Source organism: Capricornis sumatraensis, chromosome 1 (genome assembly GCF_032405125.1).
Source record: "Capricornis sumatraensis isolate serow.1 chromosome 1, serow.2, whole genome shotgun sequence".
NCBI lineage: Eukaryota > Metazoa > Chordata > Mammalia > Artiodactyla > Bovidae > Capricornis > Capricornis sumatraensis.
The window spans coordinates 125,177,437-125,200,518 of record NC_091069.1 but is presented as its reverse complement, the minus strand read 5'-3'; the positions used below and the strand labels follow the sequence as shown (position 1 = coordinate 125,200,518).

General features: G+C 38.9%; 1 protein-coding gene across 2 annotated transcripts in view; it reads right to left on the bottom strand.

The window, feature by feature from the left end:
- TMPRSS15 (transmembrane serine protease 15) overlaps positions 1–23,082 on the bottom strand; it is a 157,259-nt gene that overhangs the window by 15,065 nt on the left and 119,112 nt on the right. For both annotated transcript variants that reach the window (XM_068982063.1, XM_068982073.1), the window contains 3 exons: positions 17,787–17,882; positions 13,155–13,204; positions 12,822–12,996 (listed from right to left, as the gene is read on the bottom strand). In XM_068982063.1, coding sequence (XP_068838164.1) covers positions 12,822–12,996; positions 13,155–13,204; positions 17,787–17,882 — 321 coding nt within the window. The remainder of the gene's footprint in view (positions 1–12,821; positions 12,997–13,154; positions 13,205–17,786; positions 17,883–23,082) is intronic.

The following is a 23,082-nucleotide window of genomic DNA, read 5'->3' as shown; positions in this document are numbered from 1 at the left end:
AAGCTAAAGATGCAGAAATAGGGTATTTTTAGTTAGGGCGAGTGGTCTGAATTTCTGCTACATTTCATATTTATCTGCTTTGTTCAAGCAAAGTGTTTTTCTCAGTAGCGAGGGAAAGAAAGGCATAGGTTGAAATGAAATACAAATGTGTGTGTTCCTGACATCTGCAACTTCAAAGACTGTGCACCACATGGCATATAGTAGGTGCTTCAGAAATGCTGCCCTGGGTGGGATGACCTAATACTGTCCACTGTTTGTTGCTCTGTCCTGGGATGTATATAACTTCACTAATCTAAACATAAGAATGACCAGGGGACATCCCTGGTGGTCAGTGGTTAGGGATCCGCACTTCCACTGCAGGGAGATGGGTTCTGTCCCTGGTTGGGGAACTAAGATCCCATATGCCACTTGGCATGGTCAAAAGTAAATAGAAATAGTCATCTGATCTGTAAAAATCCTTCAAAAAATAAAGAATGTCCATTTGTAAATGGGATTTTCATTGTGGTAGGAAGTAAATATGGTAACATAATTATCATGGAGCAGCACAATATACTAAAAGGAAAAAAAAAGATCAATGGGGACGCACACTATAAACTGAATTTTTAAATTTTCTCCCATTACTAATGGTGGCATAAATCAACCTCAGCAAGTTTGCCCACTGCCAACCCATCCATATGTTTACAGAACTTTTAGTCTCTATTATCATTCTCCATGAATGGAAAGAATTCCTAATGAAATTGCCAACTTCAATTTTCAAAGGCAAGAAAGAATTGAAATGCCACTGAAATGTGCTATAGTTGTCAGAGAGCAAGAAAGTTTTCAAGAGTATCAGAGGTAATTTTAAAAGAACAAAGGAGCCAGATTAAATGGGATAACACTGGCTAGCTTTAACAATTTTAGTATCATATCAGTTCAGTTCAGTCGCTCAGACATGTCTGACTCTTTGCGACCCCATGAATCGCAGCAGACCAGGCCTCACTGTCCATCACTAACTCCTGGAGTTTACTCAGACTCACGCCCATCGAGTCAGTGATGCCACCCAATCATCTCATCCTCTGTCGTCCCCTTCTCCTCCTGCCCCCAATCCCTCCCAGCATCAGAGTCTTTTCCAATGAGGCAACTCTTCGCATGAGGTGGCCAAAGTACTGGAGTTTCAGCTTTAGCATCATTCCTTCCAAAGAAATCCCAGGGCTGATCTCCTTCAGAATGGACTGGTTGGATCTCCTTGCAGTCCAAGGGACTCTCAAGAGTCTTCTCCAACACCACAGTTCAAAAGCATCAATTCTTCGGCGCTCAGCCTTCTTCACAGTCGAAATCTCACATCCATACATGACCACAGGAAAAACCATAGCCTTGACTAGATGGACCTTAGTCGGCAAAGTAATGTCTCTGCCTTTGAATATGCTATCTAGGTTGGTCATAACTTTTCTTCCAAAGGAGTAAGCGTCTTTTAATTTCATGGCTGCAATCACCATCTGCAGTGATTTTGGAGCCCCAAAAAATAAAGTCTGACACTGTTTCCACTGTTTCCCCATCTATTTCCCATGAGGATGATGTGACCAGATGCCATGATCTTCGTTTTCTGAATGTTGAGCTTTAAGCCAACTTTTTCACTCTCCACTTTCACTTTCATCAAGAGGCTTTTTAGTTTTTCTTCACTTTCTTCATAAGGGTGGTGTCATCTACATATCTGAGGTTATTGATATTTCTCCTGGCAATCTTGATTCCAGCTTGTGTTTCTTCCAGTCCAGCATTTCTCATGATGTACTCTGCATAGAAGTTAAATAAGCAGGGTGACAATATACAGCCTTGACACACTCCTTTTCCTATTTGGAACCAGTCTGTTGTTCCATGTCCAGTTCTAACTGTTGCTTTCTGACCTGCATACAGATTTCTCAAGAGGCAGGTCAAGTGGTCTGGTATTCCCATCTCTTTCAGAATTTTCCACAGCTTATTGTGATCCACACAGTTAAAGGCTTTGGCATAGTCAATAAAGCAGAAATAGATGTTTTTCTGGAACTCTCTTGCTTTTTCCATGATCCAGCAGATGTTGGCAATTTGATCTCTGGTTCCTCTGCTTTTTCTAAAACCAGCTTGAACATCAGGGAGTTCCCGGTTCAGGTATTGCTGAAGCCTGGCTTGGAGAATTTTGAGCATTACTTTACTAGAGCGTGAGATGAGTGCAATTGTGTGGTAGTTTGAGCATTTTTTGGCATTGCCTTTCTTTGGGATTGGAATGAAAACTGACCTTTTCCAGTCCTGTGGCCATGGCTGAGTTTTCCAAATGTGCTGGCATATTGAGTGCAGCACTTTCACAGCATCATCTTTCAAGATTTGAAATAGCTCAACTGGAATTCCATCACCTCCACTAGCTTTGTTCATAGTGATTCTTTCTAAGGCCCACTTGACTTCACATTCCAGGATGTCTGGCTCTAGATGAGTGATCACACCATTGTGATTATCTGGGTCGTGAAGATCTTTTTTGTACAGTTCTTCTGTGTATTCTTGCCACCTCTTCTTAATATCTTCTGCTTCTGTTAGGTCCCTACCATTTCTGTCCTTTATCGAGCCCATCTTTGCATGAAATGTTCCCTTGGTGTCTCTAATTTTCTTGAAGAGATCTCTAGTCTTTCCCATTCTGTTCTTTTCCTTATTTCTTTACATTGATTGCTGAAGAAGGCTTTCTTATCTCTTCTTGCTATTCTTTGAAACTCTGCATTCAGATGCTTATATCTTTCCTTTTCTTCTTTGTTTTTCACCTCTCTTCTTTTCACAGCTATTTGTAAGGCCTCCCCAGACAGCCATTTTGCTTTTTTGCATTTCTTTTCCATGGGGATGGTCTTGATCCCTGTCTCCTGTACAATGTCATGAACCTCATTCCATAGTTCATCAGGCACTCTATCTATCAGATCTAGGCTCTTAAGTCTATTCCTCATTTCCACCCTATAATCATAAGGGATTTGATTTAGGTCATACCTGAATGGTCTAGCAGTTTCCCTACTTTCTTCCATTTAAGTCTGAATTTGGTAATAAGGAGTTCATGATCTGAGCCACAGTCAGTTCCTGGTCTTGTTTTTGTTGACTGTATAGAGCTTCTCCTTCAGTAATCACAATAATTATTCTAGTTAATAAAATACATTTTTAATAAAGGGCCATGAATCCATAAAGAAACTCAAAAGAAAAAAAGCCAAGTGTGTAAAAAGGCAGATGTATTGTAAAGGAAGGTTGACAGGAAGGTTGTGTTCCATTATTATCCTTTCTCATGAATAGGAAAGAGTTTCATACATATGGGAATTTTTATTTCATCTGTTAAGTGTAAGGGAGATCAGCCCTGGGTGTTCTTTGGAAGGAATGATGCTAAAGCTGAAACTCCAGTACTTTGGTCATCTCATGAGAAGAGTTGACTCATTGGAAAAGACTCTGATGCTGGGAGGGATTGGGCGCAGGAAGAAAAGGGGATGACAGGGGATGAGATGGCTGGATGGCATCACCGACTTGATGGACGTGAGTGTGAGTGAACTCTGGGAGTTGGTGATGGACAGTGAGGCCTGGTGTGCTGTGATTCATGGGGTCCCAAAGAGTCGGACACGATTGAGCAACTGAACTGAACTGAACTGATGTTTTTAAAATAAAGTTATGCATCTATGTGTTTAAGTGTGAAAAGAGAAATAAGTACAGGGAACAAAGATTAAGCCAAACAATCCTCAGCACTATTTGATCTGGTGGATTACTCCTGGGCTTCCCAGGTGGCTTTGTGTTAAAGAATATACCTGCTATGCAGAAGATGTGGGTTCAGTCCCTGGGTCAGGAAGATCCCCTGGAGAAGGAAGTAGCAACCCCTTCCAGTATTCTTGCCTGGAGAATCCCATGGACAGAGGAGCCTGGTAGCCTATAGTCCATGGGATCGCAAAGAGTCAGAGATGACTTAGCAACTGAACAACAACAAGGATTATATCTGGAAACTTAAGAAATCATCTTTGAGTGCATTTCTTCACTTGATTCCCAGGACTATCCGCAGATTTGAGATTATCCTTTCATTTCACACTCTACTCTTCCTCAGTTTCTCTCTCCCAGCTCTTTTCTTCTGAAAAATTTAGATATTAGAATACTCTAGAATTTGCTTTCTGCCTTCTTCTTTTCTTCACTAACATTAGTTTCAGTGATGATCTTATCCAATGCCATGACTTTAAATACCAGAAATACCCATGTCTCTTGTGTCTCTTGCATTGGCAGGCAGGTGCTTTACCACTAGCACCACCTGGGAAGCCTGGATTCTGGAAGGAAGTTTCAAATTTAATACACAAAACATCAGAAGTTTTACTCCCTTTCCAATCCTGTTTCTTCTCATTTTCATCATCTCAATAAATGATATCAACACTCATCTCATCGCTTAAAGTCAAACCCTTTATTCTTCTCCTTTTCTATCTGTTGTTGTAGTTTGGTTACTAAATCATGTCTTTTTGACCCCTTGAACTGCAGCACGCTAGGTTCCCCTGACCTTCACTGCTTCCAGGTTCTGCTCAAATTCATATTCATTAAGTTGGTGATGCTATCCAACCATCGGATCATGTGCCGCCCACACTTCCTTTTACTTTCATTCTTTCCTAGCATCTGCTGGTGGCTCAGATGGTAAAGCGTCTGCCTGCAATGCAGGAGTCCCAGCTTTGATCCCTGGGTCAGGAAGATCTCCTGGAGAAGGAAATGGCAGCCCACTCCAGTATTCTTGCCTGGAAAATCCCATGGATGGAGGAATCTGGTAGGCTACAGTCCATGGGGTTGCAAAGAGTCAGACATGACTGAGCAACTTCACTTTTCCCAGCATCATGGTCTTGTCTAATGAGTCGACTCTGCCCATCAGGTGACCAAACTATTGGAGCTTCAGTTTCAGCATCAGTCCTTCCAATGAATATTCACAGTTGACTTCCTTTAGGACTGACTGGTTTGATCTCTGCTGAGGGACTCTCAAGAGTGATGTCTCTGCATTTTAAAATGCTGTCTAGGTTTGTCATAGCTTTCTATCCAAGGAGCAAGCATCTTTTAATTTTGTGGCTGCAGTCACTGTCTGCAGTGATTTTGGAGCCCAAGAAAATAAAAACTGTCGCTGCCTCTAGTTTTTCCCTTTTTATTTACCATGAAGTGATGGGACTGGATGCCATGATCTTAGTTTTTTTTTTAATTAATGTTGAGTTTCAAGCCAACTTTTTCGCTCTCTTCTTTCACCCTTATCAAGAAGTTCTTTAGTTCCTCTTCACTTTCTGAGATCACTAGCAACTTTAGATGACTCTCAGCATCTGAGCATATTAATAAGATCCAGACATTTGTCCAGCTTTCTCTAACATAATCTTAGAGCCACCATTGTTTCTTTCTAACTGGTTCTCCCAACTTTATCCTTGCTCCCCTCAGCAGTGGAATCTCTACACAGATACCTGACAAGACAAGGTCACTCTTCCACCTTCCAAACAGTCTCACATCCCACTTACTGCAGTCAATTGAGTCCTCCTCAGGGCCTAGGATATGGTCTTGCTTACATCTCATATCTTGTTCCTACCCCACCGTCAATCACTTCCTGATTAACAGTGGTAGAAAGGTTTCTCAGTGTTTCTGTTTTCTTCCCTACCTTGTAATATTAGCATCACTTGGGAACAAACTTTGTTGGTCTGTGAACATTATTATCCCTAAAACTTAGAACAGTGCTTGGCACAGGCAAGTGTTCCCTGGGACTTCCCTAGTGGTCCAGTGGTTAAGAATCTTCCTTCCAACGCAGGGGACCCAAGTTACACCCCTGGTCAGGGAACTAGGAGCCCAAAACTAAGCCTGTGGGCCACAACAGAGAACTCACACACCTCAATGAAGACTCAGTGAAGCCAAAAGCAGAACAAAAAACAACTGAAGCAATATATGAAAAATGATGAAATCCAGGAGTCAGAAAGATTGACACAACCAGTGGTTACACATATCAGCCAGGTAGAGAGACGAGGTGCAGATCAAGCCATATCAGCACACGTGATTACACAAAATAAATAAGGGAAGAGAGCACATAGTAATGCCATCCAAGACGAAGAATTCATTCTCAAAGAAGAAGTAGCTTCAGAGATCAGATGCTGAAACATTTAGAAAATAAAACTTCTGAGTGGACTAAGAATAAGTTACCTGTTAATAAAAGTATGTTATTAAAAGTAGTGCTGATAGAATACTATGAAGGAAATGAGTTATATGATATGGGCCAAAGGTGACTTTAAGTAGATGACAACAGATTGGAAATTGGCATCTCTTAGAAAAGGAATCAAGATCCATGCCATAACCAAAACCCAATAAGTCACTAATCTTGACATCCCTACTGGCTTAGGAAAATACTCTTCATTTTTTTTTTTTTTTGATCTGTAAAAATTACTAAAATCTTGAAAAAGTGTAACAGGATTTCTGCAACCTGAAGGAGATAATTTATTATTAGCTGATCTCATAAAACCATAAGAATAGGTAGATAGAGAAACTAAACCCACAATATTTTTTTAGAGTATGTTTAAGTAGAAATGAAATAATTTTTAAAACATTATATTTGCGTAGATTCTGTGTCCTAGATCTACTGTTCGAGGCATTAAAAAGAATCCAAATTTTAAACTGTAATTGCAGTATCAATTAATTAATTAATGTTGGTGGCTCAGATGTTAAAGAATCTGCCTGCAATCCAGGAGACGTGAGTTCAATCCCTGGGTCAGGAAGTTTCTCTGAAAAAGGAAATGTCAACCCACTCCAGTATTCTTGCCAGGAGATTTCCATGGACAGAGGAGCCTGGCAGGCTCCAGTCCATAGGGTCACAAAGAGTCGGACACAACTGAATGACTATTGCTCACTGTAGTCAATACTGTTTAAAAAGTTGGTTTTCAGAGTTTTATTATCACTATAAGTTAAATTAAATTAGCACTAAATAAAGCATAAATAGTAGTGTGTATTTCTTGTCATACACCAAAACACCTGGTTATGAAATCATCTATTTCAGAAATGTTAACACCTGTTTCAATAAATTGTTTTAATGAGAAATGAGGCAATCCATATGGTGCATTTGATCGTCTCTGAGAGCAAATTAAAGAATGGAAGATTGACAAGAGGCTTCTTGTCAATGATAATTTCATTATTGTGCTCAGTCGCTCAATTGTGTCCAACTCTTTGTGACTCCACTGATTGCAGTCCACCAGGCTTCTCTGTTCATGGGATTTTCCCAGCAAAAATATTGGAGTGGGGTGCATTTCCTCCTCCAGGAATTTCATCATGAATAGATGTCTATTCAATAGATGTGATCCATACTGTAAATTATAAATGAGTGACCCACCCAGACTGAACAGTGGTCCCTTCTGGAGTCTCCTTCAAGGATGGTGATGACTGGGAAGCGGTAAGGGAGGAATTCCCAAGTGGTGGAAATGTTTTATGTCTTGATGAGAGTGTGGTCACACAGACATATGCATTTTTAAAACTAATCAAATTAGACATTTAAGATTAGGCATTTTGCATATGTCAGTGGGAAAAAATGAAAGCAATGTTAAACTCTGGTTGCTTTAGACAGTGCTATGGTTCACAATTTTCAAACTACTTTTCCATTCTAAGCTTGAGCAAATCCATAGTTATTTTGTAGACAGCATAAATAAGCTTTGTCGTAATTGGAGATGAGTTACAAATATAGAAGGAGAAAAGACTGAAATGTATTCCATTGTGTTTTATTTGAATTGTTCCATTTTGAGTTCATATTTATAGAGCTGTAAGAGTATAGAGATATGCCCACTGAGAGGGTCTAGAATCAGGGCATACCAGCAGCTATAGGCCTGTAGACGATATTATTTTTTAAATGTAGAAGGAACTAAAATTGCTGAATGGATTTGGGGTTCCTTATAGAAAGCTTAATTTGAGGGCAAGGGCAGGGAAAGTACAAGATGAACCTGGAACATTTTATTTTGCCAGAAAGTAAGGAAGTTCTCAAAGAATGGGGATATATCAAGACCAACAAGGGAGCAAGCTTGAAGGGTTTCCCCAAATATAAAGACTTTCTATAAAATAACTTGCTTGTATTAAAAAGATATCAAAAACAAGAAAAAAAGGCTGACAAAGACAAAGATAGTAAGGCTGACAGAAAGGCTGTTTTAGATTAAAGATGAAAGAGACATTGCAACCAAATTGAGTGCCATATACTTAATTTGTTCTTGGGTGGAGAAAACATACAAGCCACAAATGTTCTAAAAAACATGTTTGGGACAATTGACAAAAGTAAATATATACTGTGTTAGTTAATTAGATAATTGTATTGCATGCATGTTAATTTCCATGATTTTCTGTGATTATGTATGAAAATATTCTTGTTCTTAGTTTTAAAAAAAATAACAAAGAACACAGTGTAAAGAGGCACATGTTTAACCCACTGTCAAATGATTCAGAAAACAAATATTTCTCCAAAGTGGAGGGAATGAAAGAATGAGAAAGTTCTCATAGCATAAAATGTAAACAAATGGTAAATGTCAGTGAAGGCACACAGGAGTTCTCTGTACTATTATTTGCAATTTGGGGGCATGTCTGAAATTATATCAATATAAAAAATGTAGAAAATAAATGTGCTGAATATCTCATGGGTAAGACTTAGAGTCTTCTTCCAAGGACATTTCCTGAGCAGGAACAATAAAAATTTTGTTGCACATTTCTCTAATTCACAAAAGCATTGCAGCATCTTAATTTTGCCCTGGCAATCACCCTAGGAGGTAGATATTCTGTGGACACTCTACAGATGAGATCCTGAAACCCACAGATTGATTTGAAGTCACACAAGGTCAGTGCCTTGAAAGAGTAAAAGGGAAAGTGAAGTCGCTCAGTCGTGTCCAACTCTTTGCGAACTGTATCTGTCAGGCTCCTACATCCATGGGATTCTCCAGGCAAGATTACTGGGTTGCCATTTCCTTTTCCAGGGAATCTTCCCAACCCAGGGATCAAACCTGGGTCTTCTGCACTACAGGCAGGCTCTCTACCATCTGAGCCACAAGGGAGCTTCCCCTTTAGTCAGTGCCATAAATACCCTTCATTCAGTCAGTACCATAAGTCAGATCAAAATCCTATTCTCTGAGTTGAAGTCCACCTTGTCTTTATTTTTTAAATTTTTTCTTTTTATTAAATTTTTATTTTTACTTTATTTTACTTTACAATACTATATTGGTTTTGCCATACATTGACATGAATCCACCATGGGTGTACATGGAAACAACCTAGATGTCCATCAGCAGATGAATGGATAAGAAAGCTGTGGTACATATACACAATGGAGTATCACTCAGCCGTTAAAAAGAATACATGTGAATCAGTTCTGATGAGATGGATGAAACTAGAGCTGATTATACAGAGTGAAGTAAGCCAGAAAGAAAAACACCAATACAGAATACTAACACATATATATGGAATTTAGAAAGATGGCAATGATGACCCTGTATGCAAGACAGCAAAAAAGGCACAGATGTGTATAGTGGACTTTTGGACTCAGAGGGAGAGGGATGATTTGGTAGAATGGCATTGAAACATGTATACTATCATGTAAGAATTGAATCGCCAGTCTATGTCCAACGCAAGATACAGCATGCTTGGGGCTGGTGCATGGGGATGACCCAGAGAGATGTTATGGGGAGGCAGGTGGGAGGGGGGTTCATGTTTGGGAATGCATGCACACCTTGTCTTTAAATCACAGCAAAGTCAGCTCATACTTTCCAAATATCTCTTTTAAGGTTGGAAAAAAAAAAAAAAAAACAGACAATAGTAAAGGAGAAATGGAACAAGCACAGGGAAATTTAGTGACATTCAGGAATACTGAAGCTGAGGGATGGGAAAGGGGGTGTAAACACACAAATGTAGACAGAGAAGAACTGTTCAATTAAAGCATTTAACTATCCATAGGTGGAAACTCCTGGAGCAGATTTACATCGAGGTCAGGTCAGATCAGGTCATTAGCTTTCCAGGTGGCTCTAGTGTTAAAGAAACCGCTTGCCAATGCAGGATACATAAGAAATGTGGGTTCGATCCCTGGGTCGGAGAGATCCTCTGGAGAAGGGCATTGCTACCCACTTCAGTATTCTTGCCTGGAGAATATGGACAGAGCAGCCGAAAAGGCTACTGTCCATAGGGCTGCACAGAGTTAGACATGGCTGAAGCGACTTAGCACGCAGTACAAACATAGGTAATTTGTGCGAGGCTTCCCAGGTGGCCCTAGTGGTAAAGAACCACCCCCACCCCCCCACCACCAATGCAAGAGACATAAGAGATCAGTGTTTGATTCCTGGGTCAAGAAGATCCACAGGAGGAGGGCATGACAATCCATTCCAGTATTCTTGCCTGGAGAATCCCATGGACAGAGGAGCCCAGAAGCCTAGTGGGCTACAGCTGGATATGACTGAAGTGACTTAACATGCACACAGGTACAGGTTATTTGTATGGTTTAGTTTCAGTAAGTTTCTTGATTTGGGTTCTCCTTTTTATTAGGAAATTAAGCTTTTTGCTGTATAAGTAGAGTTTTAAAAATCAGAGTCAGTATTAGCATATTTATAAGAATAGTTGTTTTGGATAAAACTCTCTGAAATAATATCAGAAACTTTCTTGGTTAGAGATATACATAAGAAAGCAAGAAAACTCCTGGCAACTGAAAAAGAATGAGATATAATGCCACTGAGGGGCTAAGGAGAGTGCGAACAACGCAAAGTTGCTGAGGAAAAGTCTGAGCCATCACAATTCTATTACAGCTTACACTTGCTTGCCTTTGTTCAGATTTAAAACTGTATGAAAAGTCATTTTATATCCTGTATGACTGAACATGTGTTTATATTAGATGAAAATGTTTTTCCATTTCCTTCATGTATTCATGGTTTCAAAAGATGCTATTGGTATCCTTAACCCAAAATAAGTACAGCTGTAAAGTAGATAATTGAAAGATGTCATTAACATCACGGCAAGCCTGGTTGATATTTAGAAAACATATGTTCTGCAAGAATATCGAATGGATGAATTTACCAAATCTGACGTTAATACAGGAGATTGATCTCTTACTAAGAACTACCTATGGTGCAGCAGAAAACATTGAATTTCCAGCTAAAGATACCTTTTACCTGTAACATAGTTAGGATACAGGTCACCCATTGGTGACATGCCCAATGCATAGAGCATGTGTAGGTAAAGGTTGAAGTCTTGTTTAGCAGGGAATGGGAAAATTGACTACTACAGATGTTTTTTTTTTATGATATGGTAGGAAAAAAAAAGATTAAAATAGAGTTATCAAGAAGCAGCAAAGTCAGGGTGCAGTTTAGATATGGGAGAGGCTGTGGTATTGTCACCCAGATACAGAGTGCAATGCACAGACTCTGAGAACTTTAGAAGCAGACAGTACTTTGGAGAGTCCTCATGAAGGTAATTGGCCAAACTACAAATTAGGGTCCTTACTTCTAGGTTCCCAGCATTCTTGGTGTGAGATTGCTCTCATTCTGGTATGATGGGTATTTCACATTAGTCTCAATTCATTAATACTCATTCTCCCTGGGCCTCCGTGTCTTCCAAACAATTTTGACTGCCTTTGTGGTTGATTTATCTCCATTCATCCAAGAACTTTCAGTGTCTGTGTTTGTACAAAGTTAGTCTTTTAACTGATTAACGGCAGTTGTCTCCTCCATTCTGCACACACACGGCACTTTTTCACTTAGAGATTCTGGATGTTTGCAGCTCATTCTAACCCTCACAGTTAAGGTCATTTCCTGGAGGGCTCTCCTACTCAATCAGGGGCAGGAAATCACCCTTGTGAGGTCTCAGGAATCTATGAGGAAGCTACCTTTTTCTGACCTAATTCAGAAATGTTGGAGTATAATTACATAAAGAGGTGACATCTTTCAGGTAGATGAAGAAATTAACACATTCTTGGACCCAGGAATATTGATGTGTATTTTCTACCTCCTCCATCCACTTTCATTTCTCCTGAGGCACTGCTCTAAGGATGGCTGCTCTACAGGGAGAAGACAAATCCTAGAATTCCTCATGTACTTTGTAAAATCATACTACAAGAAGAGCATTAGACATGGTTGATTCTTAGTTCTAAGTTTTAGTTACGGTTGGCATCAAAACGGGCTTCTGTGATGGCTTAGCGCTTAAGAATCTGCCTGCAATGCAGGAGACCTGGTTTCTATCCCTGTGTTGGGAAGAGTCCCTGGAGGAGAGCATGGCAACCTACTCCAGCATTCTTGTTTGGAGAATCCCACGGACAGAAGAGCCTGGCAGGCTGCAGTCCATAGGGTCGCACAGAGTGGGAGACAAATGAAGCTACTCAGCAGCAGCACCAGCATCAAAACAGATCTGACTTGAGAACTAAAGAAACCTTTTTAAGCTAATTCACAGCAAGGTGCTTACATATGAATTTCAAAGAGCACACTTTTTAGTTTGTAACTCCAGATCTATTGATACATGCTTTTTTTTTTTGACTCTGATGACTTAATGACAGTAAATATTGTTCTAAATGACTGATAACAAGCACAAATTATATGGTAAAAGCTCATTTTATACCTTTAAAAATGCTTACCTTGTGAATAAGTGGAAATTTCAATATTTATGTATGTGGGAAACATAATACTTGATGTAAGACTAATGAAAATGAGTTTTAATTGTACTTTATTTTTATACATGACTTTCATGGGAAAATTACTGGACAGTTTATAGTGTTATAAACAGTGGGGACGTTTCCCTGCTGGGAGGATTTGGGGAGGCTGCCTGAAATGGGATGCACAGGGTCTGCCAGGGTCACCTCGTTGGGGAAGTGACATCACACTTACCCATACACGCAGTGGGCGGCTGACACCAGCCAGTCCCTGCTCACCAGAGAAGCTCCACAGACTTGTTGATCATTGAAATACAGAGCAACGACCCAAGGCCAGGCTCCTTCTCTGGAGTCATTTCCTCCAACAATCTTTGGGCTAACTTCTCGAGTCACCAGTTTTTTCCCACATGCTATTAAGATAATTGAAGAAACAGCCTCTAGTTAGTTTCAGTGAATTTCCTCTGATCCTGAAAATTGAATGGGCCATTACAAAATAATTTAAGGTGACAGCGACTCCAGGACATTAAACTGAAGGCTTGAAGGAGAACAAGAGGAAATATTTACTTACATTTATAGTTACATTGTAGCAGAATCAGTGAATCCTCTAAGCACTGTTGGCTGTAATAGAAGAGCAACTATATTTAAAAAATGGTGCACATAACATTTCAAACAAAACATAATATTATAGGTTATCCTATTTTTTCTCTTTAGTTCAATGGGCTTTTAAATATATCATACTCAAAATGTAGGGAGGTTGAAATGCACAGCAAAGAATCTTCAATTGAAAGTCAAATAAAGCTGAGTTTGAACCTTTAACTCTGCAATGCAGGTGATTTTAGATAAGTTGCTCAATATCCCCAAGGCTCAGTTTTAATATCCATTAATTGGGGCATAGTACCTTATTGGAGTTTTGTGAGAAATAAAGAAATATTTGCAATGGAATTACTATTGTGCATTATACAGAATGAGTATTCTATAAACCATGCCTACTGTTAGCGTCTGTGAATCAACCTTGGATTTCATCATTCTATAACACAGAATATGCCTTGGTGCCCAACACTGTGTGTGAGGCTGTGTACTTATTCACAGAATTCAATGATGAATAAATCATAGGTCCTACCTTCAAAGGAGACAGATGTGTAAACAGGCACATAAAGTGCAGGCATAAATAATTAAAAACTCACTACCTGTTTAAATATTTGGACACCGACTTTTTTCAAAGCCAAGAATTCTCGTTTAAAGAAATTAAAAGAAAAATTGTTTTAAAATGTTATACTTACCAACCACTAGAGATCAGTATAATACAAGGAATTAAAGAGCTTGCCAACACTTTTTCCTGATGCAGCTATGTAGCTATCGCTTATAATAAAACACACATATGTATGTAATTTAAGTTTCTATTTGAATATTTACACTTTCTCTTGTGCACATTGTTTAGATGCTTGAAATTTTAGAAAAGACCAAATCAAAAAACATGAAACATGACCCAAGCTCCATGTAAGATAATAAATACAATCAGAGCAATTCAATGTTTTTGGAACATACATGGTAAGTATTTGGTCACAGGCATTCATGTTGTCTAATGGACAAATTCTTTAGAGTAGACATATTCAATTGAAATATAAGGAAATGTATATTTTATTAATAAGCAATGTGCATGTAGGTATATCTATCTAGATATAGATGTATCTATATGGCTTCCCTGATAGCTCAGTTGGTAAAGAATCCACCTGCAATGCAGGAGACCTTGGTTTGATCCCTGGATTGGGACGATCCCCTGTAGAAGGGAAAGGCTACCCACTCCAATATTCTGGCCTAAAGCATTCCATGGACTATATAATGCATGGGGTTGCAAAGAGTTGGACACGACTGAGCAAATTTCACTTTCTGTAGATGTATCAGTATGCATCTAACATTCCCCAAAGAAGAAGCCTCAGTTAACTCTCCTTCTGTTATCCATCTAGGGTTAGCAGATAAGCAGTTTTTAGGATATTTTCCACGATGATGTCCTGTTTCATCCAAACTTACTACATTTACCATACTTATCAATAAAAACTGATATTCAAAATGGTTTCTATTCTTAGGTGTTGAACAATACTTAATGTTATGTTGTTTGTATAAAATGGATGGATTTCTTTTCAGCAAGCACAGAAAAGTTTTTGGCTAACTTAACAGATTTTGGCTAACTTAACCAGAAAATTAAAGTGAACTAGCACCTCATTCTTCACGTGTTTTGCTTAATCAGACTTTTCATACACAAGCACGTATGTAGTCTCAGAACAGAGCAGTAAGAGGCTTCACTTCCAGTCAGAGTGAGCAGTGAGTCCATTTGTCTAGGTATATTTAGAGAGCTTAGAGAAAAATAGAGTAACTGTTCTGGTCTTTGGTCCTGGAGTGAGAACTAGGTTATTCCCCTCTATGGGAAAATAGGCAATGCCGTGATGCTGTGTCTTACTCCCAGTCCAGTGGGGCAACATTGGGATACAAATGGATGTCTGTATCTGCTGTGTTGACAAAGTGAACTAAATTCTCTCCCTATATTTGCCCAACAACACTGGCCCTGTTTCTTTCTTTTTCCTTTCTAAAACTGCTATTTAAAGTAATATGCTGCCTTGGAGCATTCACAATATAGGAGGGTAGAATGAAAAGTGGAAAGCTTAAAATCTTATGTTGCCTCCAGCTTTGTAAATGTGTCCAAATCACTTATCAACACCAGGCTTGTTTCCTTAACCTTAGAGTACAGAAGTACTACCTAAGTCACAGAGGTTTTATATGAACTGGAAATACCCTCTGTAGCATTGTAATGTTTAACTGAGATGCAGAATGTAATAGAGATACAGAAGATGCATTTTTATCCCTGGGTCAGGAAGATTCCCTGGAGTAGAAAATAGCAACCCACTCCAGTATTCTTGCCTGGAAAATTCCATTCTTGCCTGGACAGGGGAGCCTGGCAGGCTACAGTCCATGGGGTCGCAAAGAGTTGGACATGATTGAGCGACTGAGGGGCAAAGTGTTGATAAGCACTCTACATCCTGTATCTAGAACACATTCTCAACCAACATGTATAAAATCAAAATTTGCTTATGTCTAGGACTACCAGACAAAGAAAAAGGAAGCCCAGTACTGGAAGTAGCGCAATTCTACATTTCCAGTTATTTCAGGTCAAGTTGCTTCCGTAGTTAGAAGGATCATCCTCCTTGATATCTTCTTCCTTTTCTTATATTTTTATTATGACCACTAGTGAAAGAGCATTTTCAAAACATCACATTACATGGGGCAATAAACCTATCTCTTCAAAAAACAAATAAATATATTAATAAATTAACTAAGTGCAAATATATCTGATTTCCTGCCAACCCAGTATACGTGGCTAATCAAGAAAGAGATTAAAAATGTCTTGGCTTACTGATATACTGAAAGTTTCAAATATCTCTGTCTATAAATGGTATCTCTTTCAAATAACACAAACCTACATACAATAGAGACATCAATGTACAATGATACTGGCATTTTGTTGACAAGCATAGAATAACCTAGTTCTTATTTTAAACATGCATATAATTAATATGAAAATATTTAATATTTTTCCCTTGTTTCCTAACTCATCCTTAAATGTTTGTAAAATATAAATGAGAGGCATTCTCAACATACAAGCTGCTCAGCATCTGTAATGGTAATGTAAATTTAGACATGCCTTATAAAAAGGAAATCTGTGAAAGGAGATCTTGCAGATTCTTTGCTTCATCCCCTATGAGACTAATAATATCAGCTAAGGCTGTGCAAGCATTCATACAAAATATTCAACTGCAAAGTACTTTGGTACTAAAAGTACTCCTTTAACATTTGTTTTACTGGTTGAACTTACAGAAATGGCAACTTTTCATGAATAGCTGAATAATTATATAATTTCACTTTTCACCATATAATACGTTAAACGAAAAACTACAACCTAATGTACCAGCAATAATATCTTAAATTCTTGTAGTTATAGTCTTTTCTTAAAGTAACTTTCTCCACCCACCCCCAGTTCAGTTCAGTTCAGTCGCTCAGTCATGTCCCACTCTTTGCGAGCCCATGAATCGCAGCACGCCAAGCCTCCCTGTCCATCACCAACTCCCGGAGTTCACTCAGACTCACGTCCATCGAGTCCGTGATGCCACCCACCCCCAAGCTAGCTTTTAATGGAGCTGTAAAATTTGAAGCCAATCAAATTAATTAATTAATAACTGAAGTTATCATTAATGCCTGAACAGAAGAAATGACATAATCTGAGCTAAAACAGATATTTGAATACAGGAAAGATGCTGCTTTTAAAATATGAGTAAAAGCAAACCTAATTTTAAAGGGTAAAAGAGAAATGCAGACACGACTTAGAGTCTGGATTCCTTCAGTTAATATCCATGTTCTGTTTGCAAGGAAGAGGCTTCCCAGGTTGCTCTAGTGGTAAGGAACTCTCCTGGCAATCCACTCCAGTATTCTTGCCTGGAAAATTCCATGGGCAGAGGAGCCTGGTAGGCTACAGCCAATAGGATCACAGAGAGTTTGACACAACTGAAGCAACTTAGCATGAACACATTTGCTAGGAAAAAGAATACCATGACTTTTGTTTTTCTCTGTTCTCTTTTGATGATACATAATGGCATCACTCTGTTTAGTCTGATATGTACCTATTTATCTCAACTCTCACAATTTAAGTCGTTCAGTTGTGTCCGACTCTTTGCGACTTCATGGACTATAGCCTATCAGGCTCCTCCGTCCATGGGATTTTCCAGGCAAGATTGCTGGAGTGGGTTGCCATTTCCTTCTCCGGGGATCTTCCTGACCCAGGAATCAAACCCAGGTCTCCCGCATTGCAGGCAGACGCTTTACCGTCTGCGCCACCAGGGAAGCCTGTCTATGGGATTTACTTTTTCTTTAATTCAAGAGTAGGGATAAAAAAGATATTGAAGTAAAACTTTTTGAATCTCTGGGTGCTAGTTACACTACAATACTTCATTTGACCATCTTACCATATATATGGATTAGGTAATGTTATCCAATAGGATGGATTAGATACTTCTTGAGATTACCTGAATACCAAAAAGTTAAATACCTTTCAAAATTATATGGCCAGTATGGGATGGGTTCAAAATCTGAATGGCTTTGAAGTCTATTATTTGGTCGATGTACATCTAATCAAAGAACACATTTTGTAACCTACCTTGGCGTTAGTATTAAGCTGCCATTAGGTGCTGTGTTTAATTTTACAAATGGTCCACCTCCAGTAGAAAAGGTTGGCATGGATGAGTTTCCAGTCCTAGGGAAAAACCCAGGAACGAAATAAAAATACAAGCAAACAAACAAAAACATAAATTAGACTACTAGTTATTTAATGCTGTGGACATTGAAGTAAACTATCAAATTTCTGACAAAGAAATTAACATTTTAATATTCAACTTCAAGTGTTTTAATGTTTAAAAGATGTTATAGATCTGTAGAAGAATTACTCACAATGACATAAAATGTGGATGAAAGCTACTAGACACTTTCAGTGTCTTTTAGGTATTGTCTGACCTGAAAGAGAGAGGAAACACCCTCTCCTTATTTCTTTTCCTCTTGCTGATCATAATAGCCATGAGTCTTCCTTGGAAACTCCTCTGTGTACAGAGTTAGGAAATGTTCAGCATTGACTATCATCCAGGGAATACACTGGACAATAATGTTTGTATAATACTTCTAGTTCTTATTTGCCTGCTCATATTTATTATTTAACTGAGTTAAGATCAGTGCACACATCACTTGAGTGTCTGAGTTTGTCATTTGAGTTTTTCTATGTTGTCCAGAAAGTTCCATAATGGTCAGTTATAATGACAACTTCACAGACTTGCTGCACCATAATTTATTAAACATTTTTTCCTGTTGAGTGTAATTCACCTTTTAAGAACATGCACATTGTCTAAGAATGCAGAAAAAGGTTTATTTGCAGAAAAAGTTTTTTTAAAATATCAGTGTTTATTTTAGTCGCTCTGTTCTTGATATTTTATTCAATGCAAAGCCTATTAATAACTATCTTAATTTAAAGTCAGAAGCTATGTGATTGTTCTAAAAGACAGAGTATGTAGCCTGGACTTCTGAGTGTCAACCAGCAAGCCAGAATGGGCTACCCAACTTATGTGACAAAAGACATTAAGTTACTGGCCTTTCTTGTCCTTGAAAGCCTATTATAGCCATTCTATCAACTGTGAGCCTTCATGGAAGATTTATTTTAATTATCTACCCTTTCCTAGGCTTAGGCTAGAAACTTTAACTTCTGAGTTTTTAATATTTTTCCTGCCTTTTATTTATTCTAGATTTCAATCTTCATATAAACTATGCCTTTAGGCTAGAGACATCCTGGTGCCTGCTCTCTCCTCCTGGCTGGCAGGGAGATGACGTGGTTCCTATCTTTTGGAATATCATTAGGGACCCACCCACTGCCTCTCTGAAAGAGGGTCCAGTGTATTCCCTGGACGAGAGTCAACGCTGAACATTTCCCAACTCTGTACACAGAGGAGTTTCCAAGGAAGACTCATGGCTATTATGATCAGTAAGAGGAAAAGAAATAAGGAGAGGGTCTTTCCTCTCTCTTTCAGGTAAGACAATACCTTAAAGACACTGAAAGTGTCCAGTAGCTTTCATCCACTGAACAGAAAGCTGGGACAATGAAACTCCTATGTAATGTCCCAGAATTTAGCACTTGCACTTTCATTTTATCAACAGATGAAAGTAACTGAAGCACACAAATCAATGACCAGTCCTTTAATAAAATCTAAAATGGATTTACCAAAGGGAAAATGAGTCTTAGTACTATTATTGCTAAAGTTTAATATATTCATTCCATGTGGGAAGAATAATTATCTTTTTTAAAGACTTATATAAAATATAGTTGTTATAGCTCAGAAAAGAAAACAGGAATAAAGACTTCCAAAGAAAAGGAAAACACTCACTTAAGAAGATACATTCACCTCAGTGTTTACAGCAGTATTATTTACAATAACCAAAATATGGAAGCAACCTATTTGGCCATCAACAGAGGAATGGATGCAAAAGAATAAAATTTTGCCAATTGTGACAAAATGGATGGACCTAAGCAATCTGTTTAAGGCACTGATAAATTAACTCATAAATCAGGATCCACAAAATGAATATCACCCAGGGGCCTGGTCCATGTTACTAATCTAAATCTAAGTCAACCTGCACTTACAGGAAGTGCTTCACTGTCAAGAAAATGTAACACCAGTCATAATCCTCCAACTCAGGTTTAGCTGGCTCAGCTCACTTTCTCAGTCGTGTCCGACTCTTTGCGACCCCATGGACTGCAGCACACCAGGCCTCCCAGTCCTTCAACAGCTCCCAGAGTTTAACCAACTTATGTTCATTGAGTTGGTAATGCCATCCAATCATCTCATCCTCTGTCATCCCCTTCTCTTCCTGCCTTCAATCTTTCCCAGCATCAGGGTCTTTTCAGATGAGTTAGCTCTTCGCATCAGGTGGCCAAAGTATTGGCCAGCTTCAACTCAGTCCTTCCAATGAACACTCAGGACTGATCTCCTTTAAGATGGACTGGTTGGATCTCCTTGCAGTCCAAGGGACTCTCAAGAGTCTTCTCCAACACCACAGTTCAAAAGCATCAATTCTTTGGCACTCAGCTTTCTTCACAGTCCAACTCTCACATCCATACATGACCACTGGAAAAACCATAGCCTTGCCTAGATGGACCTTTGTTGGCAAAGTAATGTCTCTGCTTTTTAATATGCTGTCTATGTTAGTCATAACTTTCCTTTCAAGGAGGAAGTGTCTTTTAATTTCATGGCTGCAATCACCATCTGTAGTGATTTTGGAGCCCCCCAAAATAAAGTCAGCCACCATTTTCACTGTTTTCCCATCTATTTGCCATGAAGTGATGGGACCAGATGCCTTGATCTTCGTTTTCTGAGTGTTGAGCTTTAAACCAATGTTTCACTCTCCTCTTTCACTTTCACCAAGAGACTCTTTAGTTCTTCTTCACTTTCTGCCTTAGCTGGCTCACCTTACCCTAGAAAATAGGACCTGGTAGCCTGTAAGGCTATAAGGAAATCCTTGGCCTTTTAGCCAGTGGTACCCTGTTTCTCCCTTGCCTCTTCTAACATTCAACTCACTCTTGCTCCAGATCCCTCAGTAATAGTGCTACACCGCTTGTGAGGCATTGTTCCCTCCAATCTATGGGCTATTTTTTCTTGAATGCATGGTGTATGTGCGTGCTCAGTCATGTCTGCCTCTTTGAAACCCCATGGACTGTAGCCTGCCAGGCTCCTCTGTCCATGGGATACTCCAGGCAAGAATACTGAAGTGGGTTGTCATTTCCTTCTCCAGAGGATCTTCCTGACCCAGGGATGGAACCTGCATCTCCTGCGTCTCTTGCACTGCAGGTGGATTCTTCATCACTGAGCCACTGGGGGAAGTCCTTCCCCTTGAATAAAGGACATCCACTTGTTATTGAATTGGTTTAGTTTTGTCATTTGACAGCACTTGTGACTACATGGGGGAACATTCAGAAGAGTTATTCATTAAAAATGCACATTGAGGTTGTGGATTTAAGGCTTCCTTTGTCTCTGGCTGCTTTTAGTCTATTGCTTAATTGTCTTTTAAAGATAGATCCTGAGGAGATGTATTAACTTCTGTGGAAATTCAAAGCAAAGTCTAAGCAAAATGAAATTGAAAAAATATTGAAAATTATTTATAAATCAGTGTTTAATCTAATACCTGTTCATCACACACCTACCACTGGCGCTGCACTGTGGTGGGATTTTCAGTTACATTTTTAACACAAGCCTATCCTAGAAGAAAGGAAGACTAGAGGCAAAGCTTTAAGGATGAAGAATATTTAGTAAATGCTGAATGTTCTACCTGGGATTCTCAAGTACCATTTCATAGTTATGTTTTCAATAGCTGGCTAAGAAAAATAGATTATGTATGTATGTGGACAAAATGACACACATAAACCTTGTATTCTAAGCTTGTTCTAAATTTGCAAACTCAAACCTTATATGAGAAAAAACCTGCAGTTAATGGTGCACGTATATTGTTTTGGGTTACTCAGAACAACTGGGTCAAACATTCTTTTGGAAAAAACTTCTAAATTACTCACATAATTAATTTTTATCGTAAATATTGATATCAGCAACCTAAGGGTGGTGTATAGAGCCCATTGGTTCATACAAACATTTCCAGGCATCAGTGCTGGATATTAAAAGTTAGAATTTAATTTGAGAGAGAGTACCTGCATTTCAAACCCTGCCAAGCTGAATTCACCTTTTACAAACCAAACACGATGTCTTCCAATTGGTATTCACAATAAACAAAATATAAGCAGCAGAGGAAGTTTATGATAAACTATTTCTTATTTTAGAAAATGATGGCGATAATGAGGATACATTTAAAATATTCTTGGCAAAATAAAAGGTTGACAACCATATGTTAAGTCACTGTTTAGTTCATGGAAATAAAGTCTCAGAACTGAGAAATTGAACTGCTGAGAATATATTATATTCAGTTCTTTAATTAAAGCATGTAACTGAGGCACTCCCTGACTCAGTCTCCTTTTTGCAAGAAAACTAGTTGTTCATTTTTGAGAGGCATTCTGTCAAGATTACAACTGGAGTTTGCTTTTTTTTTTTTTTTTTAATTCTGGAAAGGTCCCAGCTCTGCAGATTTAGATAATTCTGTGCATATTTGCATAACTGTTTGAAATCTGCAGTTTGGTGCCACATAAAAATGCATCGATATAGCATCACCTTGATGACATGGTAATGCCTCCTGACTGCCTATTTCTAAGACTTTATTACCATTTTTATACGTTGTGCACCCTCAAAGGGCTCCCCTGGCTTCAGGGGAACCTTATTCTCTGTGAGAAAAGAAGCATATAAATGCAGCCCACCATTATTATTTTTGAGGTCATATATGGAGTATAAAAATACACTCAGAGAGGAATTCTAGTGAGAAAAAGAAGCCTATCCCCAGGCGTCTTGCACAGTATTAAATCTTCTGCCCCTCTTCTCAGGTCCCTTGTAGGTTTCCTCTCTTTCCTCTCCCTCCTTAGACTGTGTATACTGTGATAAGAATTCCTCCCTGAAGCTGGAGCTTAGGTAGGGATGTTTTAAGCTTTTGGACTCACTAAAGCTGCAAAGAATAACAAATGTTGCAAATGCTGCAGTCAGGCACTGTAGCTCATTTCACACCCAAAAGGTTTAAGTAATGAATGGAACCAGATGGGATTAGTCTGAAAATGTTTTAGGAGAAGAATGGGCCTTCCCTTTCGACTGGAGGGAAAGAGGGGGATCGATTTGGCAGGACAGAAGGTAGGAGAGAGCATTTTAATAGGCAGGGGAAAGATGAATGAAAGGAATTTGAGGCAATGGATTGCAAAGCATCCAACTAGGAGAGTGGGGACTCGTGGGCAATTCCATAAGCATCATGACTGAACTGGACACATGCAACCA